At 42.8% G+C, this 23651-nt stretch overlaps 1 protein-coding gene across 4 annotated transcripts in view; it reads left to right on the plus strand.

Moving 5' to 3' along the window:
- The first annotated feature begins 964 nt into the window (after nt 1–964).
- LOC117468280 (protein bicaudal D homolog 1-like) overlaps nt 965–23651 on the plus strand; it is a 35304-nt gene continuing 12617 nt past the window's right edge. For 2 of the 4 annotated variants that reach the window (XM_034112310.2, XM_034112306.2), the window contains exons 1-5: nt 965–1436; nt 20055–20267; nt 20497–20652; nt 21059–21363; nt 21768–21939. In XM_034112310.2, coding sequence (XP_033968201.1) covers nt 1218–1436; nt 20055–20267; nt 20497–20652; nt 21059–21363; nt 21768–21939 — 1065 coding nt within the window. In that variant the 5' untranslated portion in view covers nt 965–1217. Of the gene's footprint in view, nt 1437–12189; nt 12278–20054; nt 20268–20496; nt 20653–21058; nt 21364–21767; nt 21940–23651 lie in introns of those variants that run through there. The other 2 variants (XM_034112308.2, XM_034112309.2) reach the window with 2 other exon arrangements.

The following is a 23651-nucleotide window of genomic DNA, read 5'->3' on the forward strand; positions in this document are numbered from 1 at the left end:
AGAGTTATGTCTTATTCTCCTGTATTTTAACTACCCATATGTTAGCTGTAAGATTAACCACATTTTCAGATACAATGTTTTGCCAGGACAGGATTATACAGTCATCCTGTTGTAAAATATTGTTTTGACAGATATATCATGACAAGGATATATATTGCATTGTAGAGATATACATGTATATTACCCTACTGCTGTATAGTGATATTTATGTAATATTAGATGAAACAAGGGCAAACCTCTCTTTTTCTCTGTTTGAATGCACAATTTATATGGAATTTCATTATTTATCTTAATTTTTTTTATCTACCCAGAGTTTTTTTCATATTAGATGAAGTACATTTTAACAATAAGTATAATATAAATGTTTATGTATATAACGTATGTAAGTTTAAAGTAAAATATTGAGTAAAAATTGTTTATAAGCAAAAGAATACAGTATTGATTCAAAATTACAAGCAAAACAGGGATGCCGGACTTCGTATTAAACTAGCATTAAAAAGATACATTGCTGTTTATATTGTATTTAGGATGATAGATTATTGTCTTGGTTTTAGTTAATGGGGTTCTATAAATGAACAAATAACATAACAACATTCTGCTTTTTTCTGCTCATATTGAAATTATATTGAAATTATTAGAATTTACCTTTATGGCTACAATATATTTTGTCAGATAGACTCAAGTTAAAACATTTGAATATAAATAAAAGATAAAAGTCTTAAATTAATATAAAATATAGCTTATCCCACGTGCTACTACAATTAAAAAACCCAGCCCACAGTTGTGGAAAGCATCTAAAAATAATTCGCGTTTTCACATCCCTCCTTTTCACAGTTTATTCCATGACTGTGCCCTATACTGTAAAGAGTGCCTTGCTTCCCGGCTGCAGGCAGAGGTGTAGCCTGATGCCGGTGAATAGGCAGAAAAACAGAGCAGAGGGAGGGGATGCGGGACAGGAAGATGAGAAGCTGCATCATTTAGAGCATTGCATGGCCGAAGATGGGTGTCTCTGCTGAGGATGACAACGCTTTATTGAGATTTACGGATGTTTATTTTATATTTAGGTTTTTCATTTTAAAAATGAGATTTGAGGCAGCGTTGTGATTCCTTTTAGGGGCGGCAGGTTTGTTGTCTACCTCAGCTGTTTCTCCCTCCGGCGGGGCTCTCCGCTCATCCGACGCAGGGAGGAGAGGGCCGGAGGAGGGGGAGAGGGAGCGATGGCTGCCGGTGGAGCAGGATGCGGGGACACCGTGGAGCAATGCCGGGCCGAGGTGGAGCGTCTGACCCGTGAGCTGGCCGAGGCCAACCGAGAGAAGATCCAGGCGGCGGAGTGCGGGCTGGTGGTCCTGGAGGAGAACCAGAGCCTGAAGCAGCAGTACGCCGAGCTGGAGGCCGAGCAGGAGACGCTGAGGCTGGAGCTGGAGCAGCTGCAGGAGGTGGGCTCGGCAGTGGTATGGCTCCTTACTGGAAGAAGTCAAGCTTTATTCGTTTTATTAGACTCGTTTGGGTATAAGAAGTTTCTGACCATAGTCTGTCGTTACATTTGCAATGTTCCAGGGCAGGAGATGGTGTCACATTACAAATAAGTTGACTAAATCATGTATTGATAGCTTATTAACAACCCTTCCTATTGCTAGGTTATTTGTGTTGTATAGGCCTAATTCTTCTAGGCTACATGTAGTTACACCTGCTGAAAGCTAACATTTCTGAAAGTTAGCCCAGCCTAACATGACTATGGAAGGCCTTCATGGTTTTATTTGTAAATGTCTTCTTGTCATATTAGGCGACTCAGCCCATTTTACTTTGACAATTAGTAAAATACTATTATAAAACGAATCAGATACTATGTTTCAATACAAATCATGCAGGTCATAATTGACTAATAAGATTTAGATACCAATGCAAACTTTCTTTATTATATTGGGCTTGCTTCCACAACTTCCTATTGTAAATAGAATTTCCCATTAGTGCCACTTATTAACCAATTAATGGATCAACTGAAACACAACTGGTTTTGCTCTAAAATCGTTTTTTCCATACACTAAAATGTAACCATGACTTATTTTAAAGTAACATCAGTTCCTCAGGGTAACTCCTTACATGACTTTCGCAGTACTCAAACAACAGTGCCTTGTGAGGAAAATAGCCTCAGCATGATCGTGACAGAGTTGGGGTTTGATGCTGGAATGACTAGTTGTTTAGTAATGTGCGTTAAATTGCAAAAACACACACATACACTGATGTATTGTCTTATTAGAAAATAGGTATGACAAAGATGTTAACAATCAAATGCCTCAACAGACACAGAGTAACATAAGTATTCATATGGATTTGTGTCACGTGAATCTAAATGAAATCAATATTCACTCTTAGCTCTGGTTCACTTCTTAGAAAATATCGGATTTCCTGCTAAGAGCTCCACCATGCTCACTAGCTAGTTTATAACTTTGACTGCCTGCTGTTTGGTGGTGAGCAGTATTGTGTGCATACTATATCAGAGCCTTTTCTCTGAAAACAAGTGCCTGAACCTGCTGGGAACAGGGTTGATGAGCGGAGATGAGTTGCTGGCTCGAAAAAACCAAAACAACAAGCTGAAAGACGTTAAAAGCTCATAAGCTGTACTGCAGAGTTGGGGATAATTCCCATTGCACATAGTCATTTGTTTGATTATTCATATTAACCTATCAATACATGAAGCTTTGGGACACATTGCACCACAGACTGTTACGGCCCGTCCACACAGCGGCATGCATTGAAGCTTCAACGCTTCTGCCCATTCACTTTGAATGGGGTGACGTCACGCTTTGCCCAACTGCATTGTGGTTCCGTCGCTTCGATTTGCTCGCGTTGCTCGCTTCAAAAGTATAGCAATGTTCTACTTTTGAAGCTTCGACGGAAGCGCCAGCCAATCAAATCATATGCCAGTACAAGCTCTAGCCAATCAAACCGCGTGCTTGTGTGTCCGGGGCGGGAGATTCATGTGATTGGTTGTTGGTCAAGTTTCAGACACGCCCACCGGCAAGCTTCAACACACGTCACCGTGTGGACGCTACGTTATGGCCCGTCCACACGGCAGCGTGCGTTGCTTCAACAGAGACGCTTCCCATTCACTTTGAATGGGGTGACGTCACGCTTTGCCGAACTGCATTTTGGTTCTGTTGCGTCGCTTTGCCTCTGTTGCTCGCTTCAAAAGTTGAGAAAAGTTCAACTTTTCAAGCGTCGACGGAAGCGTGTGTACGTACCTCTGCGGTACGTCCACACGGCAGCGTGCGTTGAAGCTTTCCGGTGGGCATGTCTGGCACGCGACCAACAACCAATCACATTTTTAGGCCTTTCTTGAAGGCGTCAGTGGTCTGTGGAGTCCTCAGGTGGTCTGAGAGGGAATTCCACAGGTGAGGAGCAGCTGCACAGAAAGCCCGATCCCCCATTGTGCAGAGTTTGGTCCTAGGGGGGCGACGCAGATGGTTTGTTGTGGAACGGAGGTTGCGTGTGGAGGTTTGTGATGTGAGTAGTTCTTTTAGGTATGACGGAGCATTCCCGTGGATGCACTGATGGGTCAGTAGTGCGATCTTGTATTTGATCCTGAATGAGACAGGAAGCCAGTGGAGGGAATGAAGGACAGGTGTGATGTGGTTGTACTTTCTCACCCTCATCAGGATCTTAGCGGCACTGTTCTGTATGTATTGGAGCTTCTTAAGGCTCCCGCTAGGAGTCCCGATGAGGAGAGCGTTGCAGTAATCGAGCCTTGAGGAGACGAAGGCATGGACCAGTTGTTCCGCATCTGACAGGAGTTTTGCAATGTTCCTGAGGTGGTAGAAGGAGGTTTTGCACAGGTGTTTGATGTGGGTGTCAAATGTCAGATGTCTGTCAAATCGTACACCCAGGTTGATAACTGATGCAGAGAGGGGTATGTTTTGGCCAGAAAAGGTGATGTGGGTTATGGGGGATGACTGGACCTGGTTTGGTGTGCCAACTAAAATAGCTTCTGTTTTGGAGGTATTAAGCGGCAGGAAGTTTTTATCTCCTCAATGCAGGTGTTAAAGGATGTTGATGGGAATGGTGATGACGATGGTGACAGTGAGGAAGCATGTGGGATAGGGTCTGTCTTTATATATAGCTGTGTGTCATCAGCGTAGCAATGGAATGATATTCCATGCTGGCTGATGACACGACCAAGGGGCAGAGTGTACAGGGTGAACAGAGTGGGCCCGAGGACCAACCCTTGAGGGACACCACACGTGACAGGGTGTGTCTGGGACCTCGCACCTCCCAAGGAGACATACTCTGTTCTTCCAGACAGGTAGGACTGGAACCAGCTCAGGGCGGAGTCAGAGAGTCCGATGGTGTATTGGAGGCGCTGAAGGAGGATGTTATGGTCGACAGTGTTGAATGCTGCAGTCAGATCCAGGAGGATGAGGAGAGATGGGGAACCAGTGTCAGCTGCCATCAGCAGGTCGTTTGTGACTCAGAGCTGTTTCAGTGCTGTGGGCGGAACGGAAACCGGACTGGAATTTCTCAAAGAGGCCGTTTTAGTTGGAGATGGTCCTGAACTACTTTTTCCAGCACCGCGGCTAGAAATGGGAGGTTGGAGATGGGCCTGTAGTTGGCGAGGACATCTGGGTCTAAGGTGTTTTTTTTAGGAGGGGTCTGAAGACGGCAGTTTTAAGAGCTGATGGAACATGACCAGCCTTGAGGGAACTGTTGATGACGTCGGTTATCATGGGACTTATAGCCGAGATGTTCGATTTGACAAAGGCTGTGGGTAGAGGGTCTAGAGTGCAGGTGGAGGGTAGTACTTTGATGTTATTCTTCAGTTTGTGCTATTAAGTCGATTCTCAAAAGCACTGTAAATATTTTCCGCCTTATTGGCTAGATTTATAAGGCCAATTAGCTTAACAAGTTTATTGAAAAGCAGTAAAGGTCAAATGTTGTCACTATCAGCCTTCCTCTCATTTAATTGTTGTCATGTGCATTAGCTAATTGGGTGACATTGACTTGTTGGTTTAATTCAACAGTTGTGGGCATCACAGCAGGAGGTTGCCTCAGACAGTAGCCACAGCTCGCCTTTAATTAGCTCCACATGAGTCCGTCAAATTGATTTGTACAGTGAGCCTCATCTCCACTCTATGCGGGTCAGAATCAGGCTTGGTGCCAGCTCAGGTGCCCTACAGAGACAGGCTACAAAACTAGTGTTGCTAGTGCGGAGAGAAACTCCCTCTGGCATGCACTTCAGGATTTTAGCCTTTGCAGACCATTTACATCCACAAAAACCTACCACAGGAAAGGAACATTATAAAAAGCATGTGGGGCCCCTATAAACTGTATGAGTATTGAAAATGGCTACCCTCACAGTTGAGAATACATTAGCATTTGCTTCTACCACACTTTTTACTGGTGTGTAATCCAGCTGTCTGCTTTGTTGTTTTAGCATTTTCTGGATATCACAAGCACTCATGATGACTTAATGTCCTTATCGGAATACAGCACACTATGAAGGATTACTCCTTCAGTGATATGAGTGAGTGCTGTTTTTTGGAGTAATAGTAATGTAATAATTACCCTTGACCACTGTGTGAGAGCTCACAGAAAGGTGTGGTTCCACATTACAGCGGCATCGCGATGGGATGAATTGGAGGGTGTGACAGTGGAGCGGTGATGAAAAATGCAGCGAGTGCATCGGTGCATCCGTCAAGGCTAAAAACAGAACAGGACCGATTATTCCTCTGTGACATCACACAGCTAGTGGGACCCCTCCCTCCTTGCACTTCACCTAGCAGGGTTTAGGATAGGGGGTTCATGAATCCTGCTCATCTGTGAAACTGAAGAAGAAATAACATTACGGTAGCAAAAACACTGGAAAATAATTCTGTCCGTTCATGCTTTGAGAAGTTGTTGATCTAAGAGGGTTCATTTTTTAAGCTGTAGTGTGTCGTATTTAATTTTCTTACGTAAAGTAGATCTTTCCCCATAGTCTCTGGACCTCAGACAAACCCTGGATACTCTCTCCTCGACTCTCTTTTAGTTATACAAGTGACAGAGCAACATGTTCAGAAACACTTAGTCTAGGAGCAGACTGGATGTCTGAAAGTGGGTGTGTGCAAAAGTGTGTTGCGCACACACACGTAAAGCAAAGAAGACGTGATGAATTTTTCATCAAATATGAAGTCATAATGATTCCTGAACACAAAGCTGTGTATGCATTTAGTATTTAAATAGGAGGGAATACGCTTTTAACACAGATATAAGGACTAATGAATCAGTGTTATTGACTTTATTTTTATAATGGCAATTGTTCCTTTGCTATAAATATCCAATCAAGCACATTGAATTGAAACTAGAGAATGCAATTCCTGAAGAAATTGCTAGTGGGAATGCTTTATGCTGAAAAGCTGACGCTGAATTGCTATGCTGAAATGTACAGTAATGTGTAAGAAGAAAGTGAAGAATTTAGATTGAAATGATACATGAACACTGGGGGCTTGAATGTGTGATGAGAGAAGAAAATAAAGTAAAAAGGCTTTCGAAAAGCAGCAGACTATTTGAACTGCAAACTTTTGAACTAACTTGATGGCGAATAATCTGTCGCCATGGCAACAGCATTTGATGACACCCCATAATACGCTTAGATGTGTTGATGGCTGCATTGCTACCAAACCTGTGAAGCTTTGGGCCATTTCGAGCATTTGAACTGAACTTGTGAGAAAACCGTGTTTCATAGTGAGCATTGTGTTGCCAAGGCAATGGCATTTGAAGAAATCTTAATAATAATAATAATACATTTTATTTCAAAGCGCTTTTCCAGGTGCTCAAAGACGCTTTACAGTGGTTTGACAAAACATGATAAAATAGAATAAAGAATAGAGATAAAAAATAAATAAATATTAAAAACAGCAACACAGCATAATTCACAAATTAAAAGCCAGTCTGAAGAGGTGTGTTTTGGTCAGTGTTTTGAAAGTGGGGGGGTCGGTGCAGTCTCTGATGTGTTGTGGAAGGGAGTTCCAGAGGGTGGGGGCAGCGATGGAGAAGGCTCTGTCCCCCCAGGTTCGGAGCTTGGTTCGTGTGGGGATAGAGAGGAGGTTCGCTTCTGATGAACGAAGGCTGCGGGAGGGGGTGTAGTGGTGGATCAGGTCGGAGAGGTAGGGGGGAGCCTGGTTATTGAGAACTTTGTGTGTTAGCAGAAGGATTTTGAAGTGTATTCGTTGACGGACAGGGAGCCAGTGCAGGTTTTGAAGGACGGGGGTGATGTGGTCTCTGGAGCGGGTGTGGGTGAGGAGGCGGGCAGCGCAGTTCTGGATGTATTCTAGTTTATTTAGAATTTTGGATGATGAACCATACAGGATGCTGTTGCAGTAGTCCAGTCTTGAGGTGATAAATGCGTGGATGAGGGTTTCAGCAGCCGGGAAGGAGAGTGAGGGGCGGAGGCGGGCGATGTGACTGATCCGAGCGAGTTTGTGTACAAGGAGAAGAGGAGGGGACCAAGAACAGAGCCCTGAGGGACCTGTAGTTAATTGGCAAGGGTCGGACTCAGACCCTCTCCAAGTTACCCTGTAGGTACGGTCTTTGAGGTATGAGGTGAGGAGGGAAAGTGCAGAGCCTGAAACTCCAAGTTTTTGGAGAGTGCGAAGGAGGATCTGATGGTTCACTGTGTCGAATGCAGCGGACAGGTCCAAAAGGATGATGACAGAGGAGAGGGATGCTACTTTGGCAGTGTGCAGTTCCTCAGAGACAGCAATGATTACAGTTTCTGTGGAGTGACCCGCCTTGAAACCAGACTGCTGCGGATCCAGAAGGTTGTTCTGATGGAGATAACAGGAGAGTTGTTTAAAGACAGCGCGTTCAAGTGTTTTAGACAGGAACGGGAGGAGAGAGACAGGCCTGTAGTTTATAACATCAGACGGGTTGAGAGTGGGTTTCTTTGGGAGAGGGTTTACTCTTGCCTCCTTGAGACTGTTTGGAAAGTGACCAGAAGTTAGAGAAGTATTGATGAAATGGGAGAGAAACGGTAGAATATCAGGAGCGATAGTCTGAAGGAGGTTTGAGGGGATAGGGTCCAGAGGACAAGTGGTAGGACGGGCAGAGGTAATGAGGGTAAGAACCTCACTTGGAGAGAGAGGGGAAAAGGAGGTTAGTGTGTGGGTGAAAGGAGGGTCAGGTGACCCAGCGGTGAGTAAAGGTGAGTCAGAAAAAGAAGAGCGAATATCAACCTTTTTTTCAAAGTGGTTAACAAAGTCGCTTGACAGAAGGGAGGAGGGGGAAGGGGCTTTGAGGGGGGTCCAAGAGGGTGGAAAAGATTGAAAATAGTTTTTTGGGATTGGAATAGGAAGATTGGATCTTATCTTGAAAGAAAGTGCTTTTTGCCTGAGAGATCGAAGCAGAGAAAGAGGAGAGGAGAGCCTGATAGGTTAACAGGGATGGGCAAATTGCAGCCCGCGGGCCGCATGCGGCCCCCACCTCCTCTTTTTGCGGCCCTCAGATTAATTCATAAACAACGTAATTAATAAAAAATAAATAAAAAATGTTTTTAAAAAATATTTGTTTCCCGGGGAAACCCTCACAAGAAACACCGGCTGTTGTTATGCTTGCTGTGACGTTAAGTTGCCTCTTGTAATTATGCCTTTACAAGCTTAAAAGTTGTATTTATCATCTGAATTTGGCGAAACAAGTTTAATATTCTTAAAACCAAGACTTTGTTTATTTGAAATCAGATGAAAACAAACTGTCACAGACCCTGCCGTGTTATCTATGATTACTACGATTTTCATTCATAATTTCAGCGGGAGGGAGGGGGAGTGGCACTGAGGAACAACAGAGTGCGGGCGTGTTAACATTCCCCTTATTGTGGAATAAGGGGAATGCAGAGACTGGCTACAAGTGTTTTAGGTTCAAGTTAGTGTTCATGACTTCATGTTTATGTCATCTTAATGGTTAATCTCAATACACACACATTTTCCGTGCTTTCCAATAGTTTAAAATAACTTTATTCCACTGTTTAATAACCTGTTCAATACAAAAATGCCACTTGTAAAAATAAAATACAATTTCTGTGAACGGATATTTGTTTAGTGAGCTTATTAGAGGATGTTCCCATTTTTTGGGGATGTTCCCTTTAATAATAATAATAATAATAATAACTGAGATTTCTATAGCGCCTTTCAAGGGACCCAAGGTCGCTTTACAGGAATAGGGCAAGCACAAACAAAACAAAACAAAGGTCAGACAGACAAAACAACAGATCGATTTAGGGGCCGAAAGCCTTGATGAACAGATGGGACTTGAGGGCCCTTTTGAAGGCGTCCAGTGTGGGGATGTTGCGAATCTCCGCAGGGAGAGCGTTCCAGAGGGTGGGGGCTGCCACACTGAAGGCTCTGTCCCCGAAGGTTCTCAGTTTGGTGCGGGGGGTGGTGAGCAGGCCAGAGTCTGAAGACCGCAGGTCCCGGGGTGGGGCATGTGGGTGGAGGATGTCCGATAGGTACTGGGGGGCAAGGGCATGGAGGGACTTGTAGGTCAGGAGGAGGACTTTATAAGTTATGCGGAACTTGACCGGCAACCAGTGGAGGTGGATGAGGGTGGGAGTGATGTGCTGCCAGGGCTTTGTGTGTGTGAGGACCCGAGCTGCACAGTTTTGGACATACTGGAGCCTGTCCGGGGTTTTGTTGGGAACCCCGAACAGGACACCATTGCAGTAGTCCAAGCGGGTGGTGACAAATGCATGCACCAGGGTCTCGGCAACCGACTCCGAGAGTGACGGTCGGAGTCTGGCAATGTTCCGCAGGTGGTAGAAAGCCGATTTGGTCACTGATTTGACATGGGAATGGTAGGAAAGGGTGGAGTCGAGGATCACACCCAGGTTGCGGGCTTCAGGAGATGGGGAGATGGAGCAGCCGTCTACCTCAAGGACGAAGTCACCAACCTTCTGGAGCAGTGCCTTGGGTGCCACAACCATGAGCTCTGTTTTACCGCTGTTCAGCTTCAGATAGTTTGAAGACATCCATGTCTTGATGTCATGCAGGCAGTTGATGAGAGACTGAGGGGGGAGCTGGGAGGATGGAGTGGTGCTGAGATAAAGTTGGGTATCATCAGCGTAGCAGTGGAAGTTGAGTCCATGATGTCGGATGATCTGGCCGTAAATGGTGAACAGGAGGGGGCCAAGTACAGAGCCCTGGGGTACACCGTGGTGGACTGGGGCCGGGGGTGAGTTTGAGCCACTGATGGAGACAAACTGTTTCCTGTTGTAAAATGTCAATGAAGATGTCAGACTTAGTATATTTGTTAATAATTACATACAACACAAGGAATTGTTGTGTGTGTGTGTTCCAAGTGAATCTGCGGCCCCCTGGTGGCCAGTACATCAATGATGTGGCCCCCACCACCATCAAAGTGGCCCATCCCTGGGTTAGGAGGTCGTCTTGGTGTTTGGATTTCCACCGTTTCCGCTCTGCTGCCAGAAGGATGGTTCTATTAGCAGTAGCACGCAGTTCGTCATTTAGCCAGGGAGCAGGAGGGGACTGACGAGGCTGCCGAGATGTGAGAGGACATAGAGAGTCCAGAGAGGATGAGAGAGTAGAGAGGGGAGTTTCTGCAGCAGAGTTTGGAGGCAGAAGTTGGAACGAGTCAGAGGAAGGGAGGGCTGAGAGCACCGATGAGGCAAAGGTAGAGGGGGAGAGGGAATGGAGGTTACGGCGGACAGGTGCAGGATGAGAAGAAATTAGTTTGTTATGTTTGGAAAGGGGTAGAGAGAATGAAATGAAGAAGTGATCGGATGTGTGAAGCGGGTTTACAGAGAGGTTAGAAGTAGTGCAGTTCCTTGAGAATATGAGATCAAGGACATTGCCAGCTTTATGAGTTGGTGGGGATGGAGACAGTGAGAAGGCAAAGGTGGTTAACAGAGATGTTAGTTAGTCTATCTTCCCCGTCTGGAGGTTGAAGTCTCCGAGAAGTACAGCGGGAGGGCCAGTTTCAGGGATGTGTGAGAGGAGATTATCTAATTCCTCCAAGAAGTCCCCCAAGGCGCCTGGTGGACGGAAGAGAACAACAATGGTTAATTGTTAAACTCTAGCTTTGAGATCACACACCTTAAGGAGCTGCTCAATACACAATAATGTTAAAATCTGAAGAAGGCCTCTTTACCAAGGTCTGAACAATGTTTAATATTTCTAGAAGTATGAATCAGATTTAAAAGTTGTTTAGCATGAATAATGTCAGAAAGATGTGTAACATCTTAAAGTTGGAATGAGGTTTCTGAGTGAAAGTATGAAGGAACAGTTAGCAGTTGAAGTCGCATGAAGATTGATGAATTATGGGATATATCTCTGGAATTATGAAAGTTATGAATGAGAAAAGTAATCGATTCCCGACCGAGCTGAACATTTTGATGTTTCAACGGAGTTTCTGCGATGTGGGAGAAGAGGTGCAAAATAACCCGGCGGAATAATAAAGAATTGTGTGGGTAGCATAACAGATAGTGGGAATGCATTCCCATTAAATAAGGTTTAATTGATTGGTTGATTAGTTAGTGACATCTCTGAGTCCATTAGATGATCTTGGATGTGCAGTTGAACACTTATTTTTGTGAAAGAGAAGTCTCTTTTACTACAACTTCTCTTTTTTTGTAGTTTGAGTCATCATTCTTATATGTTAAAATTAGAGTGTTCTTCTCGTCATTATTGAGATCTGGAAATGCAGCTATATCAGTACAGAAAATTCTGACAAGGGCCTAGAAACAGAAGCAGTCATATTATCAGACAGGTTGGACACATTTATTTGGAAGAGTAAACAAAGGTGAAATATTGAAGGTTGAAACCAGTTTTCAAAAACAATTAATTGATTCTCAAAGTAGCAGCTGAGTCATGATCTGTCTACTAACTGATTGTTGACAGACTAATAGACTAGTTGTTGTGGCTGTAATTTAATACCTTTGTTACGGTTTGCGGAAAAGGTAGGACCCAAATGCAGACTATAAAAAGGTAAAAGGTCTAGAAACAAAAACGAGCTTTATTTAAAAGCTGATAAACATAAACATGGCACGAAAAAACACAAGTAGCACAAGGTAACATTAACAAACAAAACTGACCGTGACCAACATGGAGGGAGACAGGAAAGACAAAACAATGAACCGACACCGAACACAGGAAGAGACTAAATACAGGGAGGGGTAATCACAAGACGAGAAACAGCCGGGCAGGGGAGGAGAAACACAAGGGCCACAGGTGAACACAATCAGACAATTAGACACACCAGGGAAACGACCAGTGACGTGCGGTGAGGTTCATGGCTGGTGAGGCACTGACTCTTTCTTTTAAATTTGACCTTAATCGAAATATTCGGTTACAAAAGCTTTTTTAGTCTGATGCTTCACTTCATTCTAAACAGACCGTTCAACAAAAGGATACCCAAAATCTAAATATTGGATTGTTCTTTCTTAGTAAGATCCCATTTTCATTACAATTGTGGTCTTACCTTGACTTGAAGATGAAGTCCATGCTATCCTTCTGGACAACAATCTCTATTACTTTTTTGTAAAAGTCCTCCTGATCTTCCTCTAGTTTCAAAAGTCTAGTTTGTTGTTTGCGTCTACCGTCACTGCGTAGAATAACAGTAGCAACAAGGACCTCTGGGCTCACGTGCGCCCCCTTCAGTGTGGCAAAGGTTATGGCTGCCTCCCCTGGTGCTTTTTTCATTGCCGTTGTATGATGAGACCAGCTATGGAGTTAGATTTGGGTCAATATTCTAGCGCGTAAAACAAGCTACTCACGAGCGGGAAATGTGCTTTTACACGCGCATAAAATGACCCTCGCGCGCAGATTAAACCCCCGCGAGCGGCTCTGCGCCCGCGAGTGGCTCTGCGCTCGCTCGTGAGAGAGACAGCCTTCTTGCTCGCTCGCGGGAGTGTCAGCCTCGCGGAGTCTGTCTACGCGCGCGTGAAAAGTTTCTGGGATTTTGGAGCGGAGCCACTGGATTTTGATTGACAGCTGCAAGAAAACCCGGAGTTGCCAGGTTTGATAAATGCCTGCACTACCAAGAGCCGAGGAGTGACGGCAGCAAAATCAGTTGGACGAGATTGAATGGTAAAATTGTCCATAAAAAACTATTATATTCGTAAAGTGTACAGCTAATATATATATATATATATATATATATATATATATATATATATATAAATGTATTTTATATAAAACAATATATTTTTGAGTGGGCTGTATCTGTCGAAAATTGCTAGCTACTGTCTGCTGTACACTCTTAGAAGGGATGTGTCAAATATGACACAACATGTGTTGAATTTCAACACACCTACAGAGTGTGCTCAGGGACAACACGTGTTGTGTTTATTTATGTGTAAATCATTTTTACACACAAAATGTGTTACATGCCCCTAACACACAATGTGCACATTTTACACATTGTGTGTCATAAATGTGTAACCAAGATGAACACACTCATTTGTTATTTCTGCACATTTTGTGTTATATTTCTTTAACCAGAATTAACATTTGATTGTGTTATATCTGCACATTGTGTGTCAATGACGATTACTGGAAGTACCAGGTGGTGAATATGGTTTTTATTCAAAAAAATTGAATGCAAGAATAAATTCATTGGACATTTATTTACAAGGATTTCATTAGCACAATATGTCATTAAGAAAATAATTGTTAACATTTAAAAACATTAATATTTGTCTAATTCATCAAATGTTGACAGAATAGATCATTCATAAAATCACACCTAAAAAAACCTTATACCTTGGTTAAAACAAACTTAATCTTCAGCAAACTATTGTTGTAAATGACTTTCAGCTGAGGGAATATAGTGATGAGACTCTTCACAAGGACCACCTTTTCAGTGTTGGATGGATAATTAAGGATTAAAATGAATGACAAGTGAGCTATTTATTTTTTATTTTTCAAAAAGAATACAAAAAGTTCTAGCATACAAATATTACAAATGCGTGATAATAAAGCAATTGGTTATAAAGAATGTCCTTTTGTATCAAGCAAATAATTTTTTACAACCAATATATCACTTAAATGCAACAATTATATATACACATATGGACAACTTTACCATTCAATCTCGTCCAACTGATTTTGCTGCCGTCTCTCCTCGGCTCTTGGTAGTTCAGGCATTTATCAAACCTGGCAACCTCGGGTTTCCTTGCAGCTGTCAATCAAAGTCCAGTGGCTCCGCCCCAAAGTGCCAAAAACTTTTCACGCGCGCGTAGACAGACTCCGCGAGGCTGACACTCCCGCGAGCGAGCAAGAAGGCTGTTTCTCTCGCGAGCGAGCGCAGAGCCGCTCGCGGGGGTTTAATCTGCGCGCGAGGGTCATTTTATGCGCGTGTAAAAGCACATTTTCAGCTCGTGAGTAGCTTGTTTTACGCGCTAGAATATTGACCCAAATCTGACTCCATACCAGCGAGCCTAAATATCATATACGTGAAATAAGTTATTTAGAGACTATGGATGGCGAGGACACATGTAATAAAGGGATCTACAAACATTACATTGGTGACATACAGTGAGATGGTGCAGGCATGCGCTTAGGGCCCGCATTCCAGACAGTTTCTGTGGGGTGATGCATTCCGAGGTGAGGCAGAGCTCATCTGTGCCTCACCTTACCCCACAGTAACTGGCTTGAGCGCGCTCACAAAATAAGTGCCCGCGTCAAATTAGTGCCCGTGCTCCAGCAAGTTACTGTGGGTTTACGAGAGGCAGAGCTCGTCCCTGCCTCACTTCTCATCACCCGTAGTTGTAGCGGAGCTCGGCAAATTAGCTGACTTTGACTATAAAAAGCGATTGGAATCATACAGAAATCACACTTACAACACAGATCAGTGGAGACATTTTATTATTATTACTATTTAGTCTTTCTTTAGATGTTTTTCCGTTACATTGGAGTATGACAGGTGAGGCTCTGCCTCCCCTGACTGCACGTCGCTGCTAACGACAGGAGGAAAAACACAGGGAAAAGGACCAGACAATAAACCAGGAGGAAAACATGACAGGGAGAACAGCAAAACACCCAAACCTAGACATAAAAACGTGACATAACATGAATATTGTGACAACCTTTAATCAATGACATTTGGATAATCTGTCTTCACTTCCATATTAGCGTTAAATGTCGGAAATCAGGAATTTTAGAACATCTGAGTTGTATGACTTTGATGTTTAAGTGGAAACTGATAGGGTCGTCATAGAAGGGGTCGTGGTGTTGTGAATAATAGAGCGAGGGAAAAAAGCAGGATGACAGTAAAACAAAGACCTGTGCCAAGGGAGTGGTACGAGCCACTATCAAATGAGATTATCCCTCCTCCCTGTCTGCTCCCATCCCCCTCTCCCTCTCCTTTTACTCCCTCTATCCCTTCTGTTCTCCCTCACAAGCTGTCTCGTTCTCTTCAACCTTTCTAATTCCTGAATTTAAACGCATGTGAAGGGAGGAAAGGAGAGATTGTCGGGCAGCTGTGCAGAACAACTCAGGAGGCCAGGGAAAGAAGAGATAGATGGATGGAGCAGTTTGTCTATTATTTTTGTTGTCTTACCCTTCCCATAATGACTTTATTGTATACACATCTTTATATAATATCTGATTTATGGAAATAATGGTATATACAGCACATTTAGGAAATACACATAGCTGCTAGGGTTCTTCATATGAACCTAAGAATTGTGAAATGTTCATATTCCTTTCAATGCATCTACAAAGGAGTGGTGCAGGAATGAGTCCTAAACCCGGATATGAGATAGCATTTTAGCACTCTCGGGATCCGTCGTCTCAAATGTCAGCAGGAGTAAAGGAAACAACAAGACAAGAGTGCAGCATATTTCTAAAATGAAAATGATAACCCATAGCTCAAGTATTTTGAGTCAGAAGCCTCAGTATTGATGTCTGCTCACCACACAGCCAAGGTGACATTTATAGATATTATATCCAAAAATAAATACAGAGAAGGTGATTTGGATTCTACAAAAAGAGATTGGAGAGGTCAGGTGATGACTGCTGTCTGATTTTGTAAATCAGGCACCCTGCAGGAAGGGAAAGGCTTTAAATAATAATGTTGTTTTACATTTATGCAGTATCATTGGCAGTGAACTGACCTTGATTCATAAAATTGGCAGCCTTTCTGCATTTACTCATACAGAAGGGATCTCAAACACACACACACACACACACACACACACACACACACACACACACACACACACACACACACACACACACACACACACACACACACACACACACACACACACACACACACACACACACACACACACACACACACACACACACACACACACACACACAGCCCTATCTTTCCACTGATATGGAGATCTGTGTTTGTTTGTCTGAACTTCACCTTTGTGAAGTCTGTCTGCAGCATGATGACATCATGTACTTTGTGAGTGTGAACAAGAACATAAGGAAGGAAATGGGGAGAGAGCAGGAGTGAGAATGAAAAATCAGGAGGATAATTCTCTGCGAAATTCTAACTGTGTGTCAAATTACACAACTCTAATGGGGATCTACATCTTGGTATCACCACTGGTATATATTTGATCAAATGAACATTACCGGAACCAAAGAAGTATCAAATTATTTGTCCAACAGATGGTTTAAATGTTCTTGAGCATGGTATTGTGTTTGACAAAAGACAATAATAGATGTTGCACCATTTGCAGGTTAATATTCTGTTTTAAAACCAAAGATCCAAGCTTCCATTAGTTGATGAATCATAAAACCACTCTCAGCCGCTCCCACAGCGTCAGTCACCCAGGGACAGTTTTATGGTAACAATTTTAGCCCGACTGTATTAGTATGCTGACAGAGAGACGGAAGACACAGGCGGAGATAAAAAGAACAAAAGGTGGTGTGAAAGGAGGAGAAATAGAGTGTGATAAAGGTGTGGGAAAGGGAAAAAATAAAGTGTTTTTTGTTATTTACGTGAATGAATAAGATTACTCCCTTTCAACACTGTTGTCGCTAATTTCTGTCCCGTGAGGCCAGTGTTTTCTGGGCTAGTCGGACATAATGTACTTCTGCTTCTCTGCCCCTGTCCTTGTCTCTTTCAGTCTGAGACACGATGAAGTCAGAGTTGGCAGTAAGTCACTGTGTCAACTCAGTAGGACGCTGTTCCAGTAGAAAAGAGCATCAGATTAACATATTGTTGCTAGACATTTCAAAGCTCCTAGCAATCACCTCCAACTTTTCATGAGATGAGATAACTTGGCTCATTTTACTCTTGACCTATATGAGGGCTGGAGATCACTGTGTGGGGTCGTGGGTCAAAAATTGTCCCCTTTTGACATTCCCCAATCAATCCACCAGTGCTTTTGTACTAGATTACAAATGTGTGTGTGTGTGTGTGTGTGTGCGTGTGTGTGTTTTTTATACTTGGTATAACACAAGATAATTTTAGCTCCTGTACCATGCAAGCACAATGTTGACCTTCAATATGTAAAATATCTGATAACTAAGCTTTATTCCAACCCCCTTCCCACTGTCCTTAGACTCAACAGTCTCCAATGTGAACAGGCAACCCAGTCTCAAGGCATTTTGTGTAATTAATCTATTGATTCGTGTTCACCAACAAGATTTCTCCCTTTTTTTCATGTCACACAGAACGATTTTAAAAGCAATGTATTTCAATTGGTAGTATGTTTCGTGCTTGCACCACGTCTTTTTTTCCGGTCGGGTCTTGGAAGACCGGAAGCTGTGTGGTTCATAAAAACATTTTCTTACTCAATATCAAGCCACGATTATTGTTTTTATTTTAAATTGTATAATGTCTGACTTTTTTTGCCATCCGCGAGGAAAATAAATGGGGCAGAGCCTCAGCATACTGAAATCTGTATTTTTTAAATCTTTTTTTCCTTCTAATTTGTTATTATTTACATTGCTTTTAAAATCGTTCTGTGTGACACGAAAAAAATGGGGAAATCGTGTTGGTGAACACAAATCAATAGATTCATTTCGTGACTATAACACGAAATGCTGTGAGACTGGGTTGGAACAGGAGGCACATTCAAACTATGGTTTAGCCTAGAGCTGGTGAATGCGTGGGCAATTTCGCTTTGTAGCTTTTACAACATTGCTTTGTGCTTCCATGCTAACATGCTCGAAATGACACTGCAATGTTCAACACTTTAGATTAGCCTATTAGCATGCTAACATGTGTTAATTAGCACCAAGCATAAGGTAGCGGAGGCACCAAAGTCAGTAGGATTCATCCTCTAAACTAGAATATATGGTCACCCGACACCTGAAGCTACAAACAACACACAGGATGCACTGCTTTTGTTCCATTCGATTTCATATAAAGAAGTAAATATATCTACGTGTACATATATTGTTAGCAACATGGCTAAGGGGAGACTGCACCATCCCATTTAGGAAAAGTGCATTCAGCCAGGCTGTCTTTTCATTCCACGCATCCTATCAATGGAATTCAATACCACACCCAATAAGAGAATCCTCATCCTACTACACATTCAAGCACAGTATTAAAAGTGGCTCATTAAAAACCAACAGTGTCAGCACTGATGTGTGGGTGTAGGTGTGTGTATGAGGCGTATTGTAAATGTTTTATTTATTATCATGACTTGCTTTTATCTGTATTCAGTGATGTCATTTATTGTAAATGTACAATGGTATAACAATGTCATGGTATTTTTATTATTGCTTTTAGGATGTCTATCACCATCTGGCAAAGGGACTATCGATGAAAACTAGCCTTTTGGCTAACTGTCCCTTGTTTTAAATACATCAATTCAATTCAATGGCTACCGCTAGTAGCATGGCTACCGCTAGTAGCATGGCTACCGCTAGTAGCATGGCTAACATTACTCCAATCAAAAAAATCATCTGTATGTATCCAAATAAATAGAACCCCCCATCTTAGGTCTAAAGAATAGATAACCAGGCCTTCATTCACTTCTCTCTCAAAGGGCCTCTTTGGGTAGAGTTACCACAGGTGCACCGGTTCTTCCGCTATAGCTAGTTTAGGTTGTTGAATTGCCTCTAAAAATGCTTAATGCTCTCTGGTGTGATGCAGTAAATATTTCTTGGTTTTTCTATTAGTCTAAGGGAGAATGCGACCCGCCATCAAACAGAATTGCTTTAGTACGTAGAAACTCAGGAAAAGATGCAGGTTATGTTCTTACAAATATATGTCCAGGCTAGTGTCAGCAGCACACCCATTCACCTGTCAAAAACGTTCTTGAACTTTGAACCAAATATTCCCAGTTGCATCTGAGCATTTTTTGTTTGAGACTTTATTGTGTGTGTGTGCATTCTATTAGCTGAGGCTCATTCATCTTTTAAGTAAACATACTCCACCAAGATGTGTGCACTGTTAAACGCATCACTGGCACCGTGAGCACCGACACAGAGAACAGCCCAAGGTGTTCAGCTCCCAGGTGACTGTTAAACTGTACTTACACTCTTACCCCTTTGGGAAAATGCAAGCAAAAGGACAGATTTAGACTATGCATATAGTAAGCATATAAACAAAATTCCACATTGATTGCACTTTTCTCCAACACATAACATGATGACGGGTTTAAAAGGGGAGAGAGTGATTTCCATTCATATTCTTTCCTCTTTCTCTCTACACTTTAAGAACTTAAACTGAACTTAAACTAACACTTCAGTGTTCAGTGTTGCAGCTCAGTGATCATGACGATGGCTCAATCTGAAGCTGTGATCTCTGCCAATACTCCAAGTTGGAGATTCTATTAATATGTGTGCTCAGGAGAGGTGCTTTAAAACCTAAGGATATCTTTAAAATGTCATACATTAACCTGATCAGACACTATGTTTATGGTGTAAATTGCTTATTGATACAATGTTGCATTGCACCACATACTGTATATGCTTTTATCAGATGCTTTATACATTTGCTTGTCATAGATGTTTTCAATCTTTTCCTTGGCTATGTTGAAAACAAGAGCCTGTACCATAATGGATTAAGCTACATAAAAACCATCAGAACTAATACCATACTGTGAGGAGTCTTATCATGTCCATGTCTTTATCTCTGCCGTCATGTCGCAGGCGTTTGGCCAGGCCTACTCTACCCAGCGTAGGGTGGCAGAAGATGGGGAGACCAACGAGGAGACGCTGCTGCAGGAGTCTGCCAGCAAGGAGGCTTACTACATGGGCCGCCTCCTGGAGCTCCAGTCGGCTCTGACGAAAAGCCGGGCCACCTCCTCTAACGTTCTGGCTGACAACGAACACCTGAGCACCCTGCTGCAGGAGCTGAGGGAGGTACTGTACATCTACAAGGGTTACAGATATCACACTGTCTAAGTAGGGTTCCTTGAAGTACAATAGGGTTGAAATTTAGAGGCCAACATTTTCTGAACTAGGATTTTATGACATCTTTCCAATACTATACTCAAATGGTTAAGTGGCACTCACGTTAAGCTGACTGTATTCCTGTGTATGTGTCATAAACAGCATGCAGCTCCATCAATGTTTCCCTGACCTGTCTCAGCAGAGCAATGACGTGTTGGAGCTTCAGCGCAGCCGGATGCGAGAGGAGATCAGGGAGTACAAGTTTCGAGAGGGACGGCTGCTCCAGGACTACACCGAGCTGGAGGAGGAGAACATTACGCTGCAGAAACTGGTGTCGACACTCAAACAGAATCAGGTACAGATGGGTCACACACACATCCACATGCAAATTGAACCCTGCAACTGAAGCCTGACCGAATCATAGGAAACCAAGTAGATCAATCATTCAAACCAAGACTTTGTGATTCTATCGTTAGTTTTGTGTGGATTTATAGTATATTCTAAAAATATTACACAGATTTTGGTGTGCACAATATTGTTCTCTCATTTGGATCTCATTTTATTTAAGCGTGTCTATAAACAGCTCACTGGTCTGTTTCAAATGGAGTAGAAATGTTTTTGTACTTTTTTCCGATTACTGATATTATTGACATATGAGGGAAGCTCAACGAGGCACCTTTACTACCCCGCAAAGTGATACAGCACATCTTGCCTTTCTTTCGATGTAATCCTATCTTTCTGTTGCTTTACCCCTGGTTTAGGTGGAGTATGAAGGTCTGAAGCATGAGATTAAGGTCCTGGAGGAGGAGACAGAGATCCTAAACAGCCAGTTGCAGGACGCGCTGCGTTTGAAGGACATGTCAGACGCTCAGCTGGAGGAGTCCCTGGAGTCTCTGAAGAGCGAGCGTGAGCAGAAGAAGCACCTGCGCAGGGAGCTGGTACACCACCTCAGCATGTGTGATGTGGCCTACACAGGAAGTGCCCACCTCACGTTCAGCTCCGCCCCGCCCAGTGGAACCGCCACCCCGACGACTATGCTCTCCCCAAACGCAGAAGATCCAACGAGGTGGATATTAACTTACATGGAAGAACATTTCACATTTACGTTGGATCACAAGACCTGCAAATAGTCAAACCTGTGTGACAAATTCCTTCTATTTTTCTAATATGCTTTGGAGAATTAATAGATAATGAGAATGGCTTTCCAAATATGTAATAGGAAGTAAGGCCTGTTATATGGTAGGGCATAAAGTAAACAACTATTTATTTCAGTGTGTGTAAAACACTGCACAAATATGCTGGTTTAATGAATGATTCTAGTCATATTTATTTGTGATCGTGGCATTATTCCAGAAGGTGTTGGCCTGCACTCTTTATTGTTCCGGTCATACATCTGTCTCATTCTCTATATTGTCTTATGGAAAGCTAAGTGAATCTCCAATATCTTTAAGTGGTGCTCTGATTTCTTAGGTGTAATGGCCACCTCCAGGGTGGGACCGCAGCGGGAACAGCAGGGTCGGTGCCCAGAGCTAATGGAGACTGCCGGGTCTCGGGTTGGAAATCTGAGGGTGGGGTGACGTCGGACCTCTTCAACGAGATGAACATGACAGAGATTCAGAAGCTCAAGCAGCAGCTGGTGACGGTGAGTCTGCTCTGTGATCAATCATGTGCTATAATTTATTAGAAGGAAGTCAGCATTGTGACCATTTTCAAATAAGAGCACAAGCACAGTATGAAAGAGCCCGGACTGTAAACTATGTTTCACCTTGAGCAGGGATTTAGGAACAGCCAGCAATCTCAAATTCAACAACTTTTAAAGAGGCCCTATTAAGCTTTATGGGGTGTTCCCTTTCCTGTAGTGTGTAATAAAGGTTTGTGTGCATGTAAATGGTCTGGAAAGGCACAAATCCCAAAGTTCCCTCCAGAAGGAATTCTCTCCTTCCCCCCCCTGCCTGAAACGACCTATCAAGAAAGGAAGACCTGATTTCAGGGATGGTCCTCAGATAAGGGAAGCATGATGAAATGACTCTTGTGACTTGTTTGTCGAATGAGAGATCCCTGGTTTCTGGATGCCAGTTTGATGTTGAGGGGCAGAGAAGAAAAAATATCCTTTTTCTGAAAATGTTAAACTATTCCTGTAAATGTTTGGCATGTGTTGGCTCCATAACACATCATGCCTTATGATTAATTAGTGGAACCTTTTTGTTGTGATGTGAAACAATGTGAGAGTTTTATTTTTTATTTGTCTTAGTGTCTGCTGCTGGGTTAATTATCTAGCAACCAACTCATCTTTAGAAAGCCAAAGCTGTTGAATAATTTACTGTAAAAAACCACATGACATGCAGTAACCCCATTAACTCTTTGTCTTACACACAGTCACACATTCATTGGCATCCTTTCCTTACACCTTTTCCTTATACACTACCAGAAAAACAATAATTCGGAGCATCAGATCATGCTCAAATCGCTACAAAGACTTATTTTGTGTGTACACAGTCATCCACGCGTGTGTGCATCTGCTTCAGTTCCTGTAGGTGTAACCCCATCCATTCCTGCTCCCTGCTGCTTTGCTGATAGGCTGCAGTCAGAGCTTATTTATATCTTAGCTGACACACTACACTATCGACCACTCTCCTGTAGATGGGTGTGTTTCATCGCTGCTTCTGCTGTCGGGGCTGCTTTTTTAAATGTTACTGAATCCACTGTTGTGCTACAGCATTGCTTCTTTTAACCTGATGGAACTATTTCCTTTAATGGTTCAGTGTGCGTTCCTGTTAAGGTGTGGTTGTGAAAGTTTCTAAAGGGAGAAAGTGATGTGTTCGAGCGGAAGCCTTTGTATGTATGTCAATGTCAATGTCGGAGGATGCTTAAATTGGATTAAGATATACTGCAACCAAAGTTTGGGGGTGGGGAGTGTGTTGGAGAGAAACTCACCCAACTGGATTTGAGCCTTTACAGATCATTTACATGAACAACAACCTATATAACGCACTACAGGAAAGGGGAACCCCAAAAAGCATGATAGGGCCCATTTAAGACATGTTTTAAAGACTTGTTAGCCTCAGCAGCTCTGGCTACATTGAACTGAAACTAACTTTCATGTCAGCGATACAACAAATCAGAAAGCACATTATCTATGTTGTTCTCCTTTCATCTTCCTATAAACTGCTCACATCAGCAGATATTTGATACAGACTCAGGACCAGATTTCTCCCTTTTATTATTGTGATAGATCGGGAACAGTCAGTGGGGAAGTCAGTGCGAACATTCTGTTATTCCAACCTACTGTACAATAAAGAAAGAAAAGCGGCAGGATGTGATGGATGACAATTTCAGACTAAATATGTTTGGTTT

Source organism: Pseudochaenichthys georgianus, chromosome 23 (genome assembly GCF_902827115.2).
Source record: "Pseudochaenichthys georgianus chromosome 23, fPseGeo1.2, whole genome shotgun sequence".
NCBI lineage: Eukaryota > Metazoa > Chordata > Actinopteri > Perciformes > Channichthyidae > Pseudochaenichthys > Pseudochaenichthys georgianus.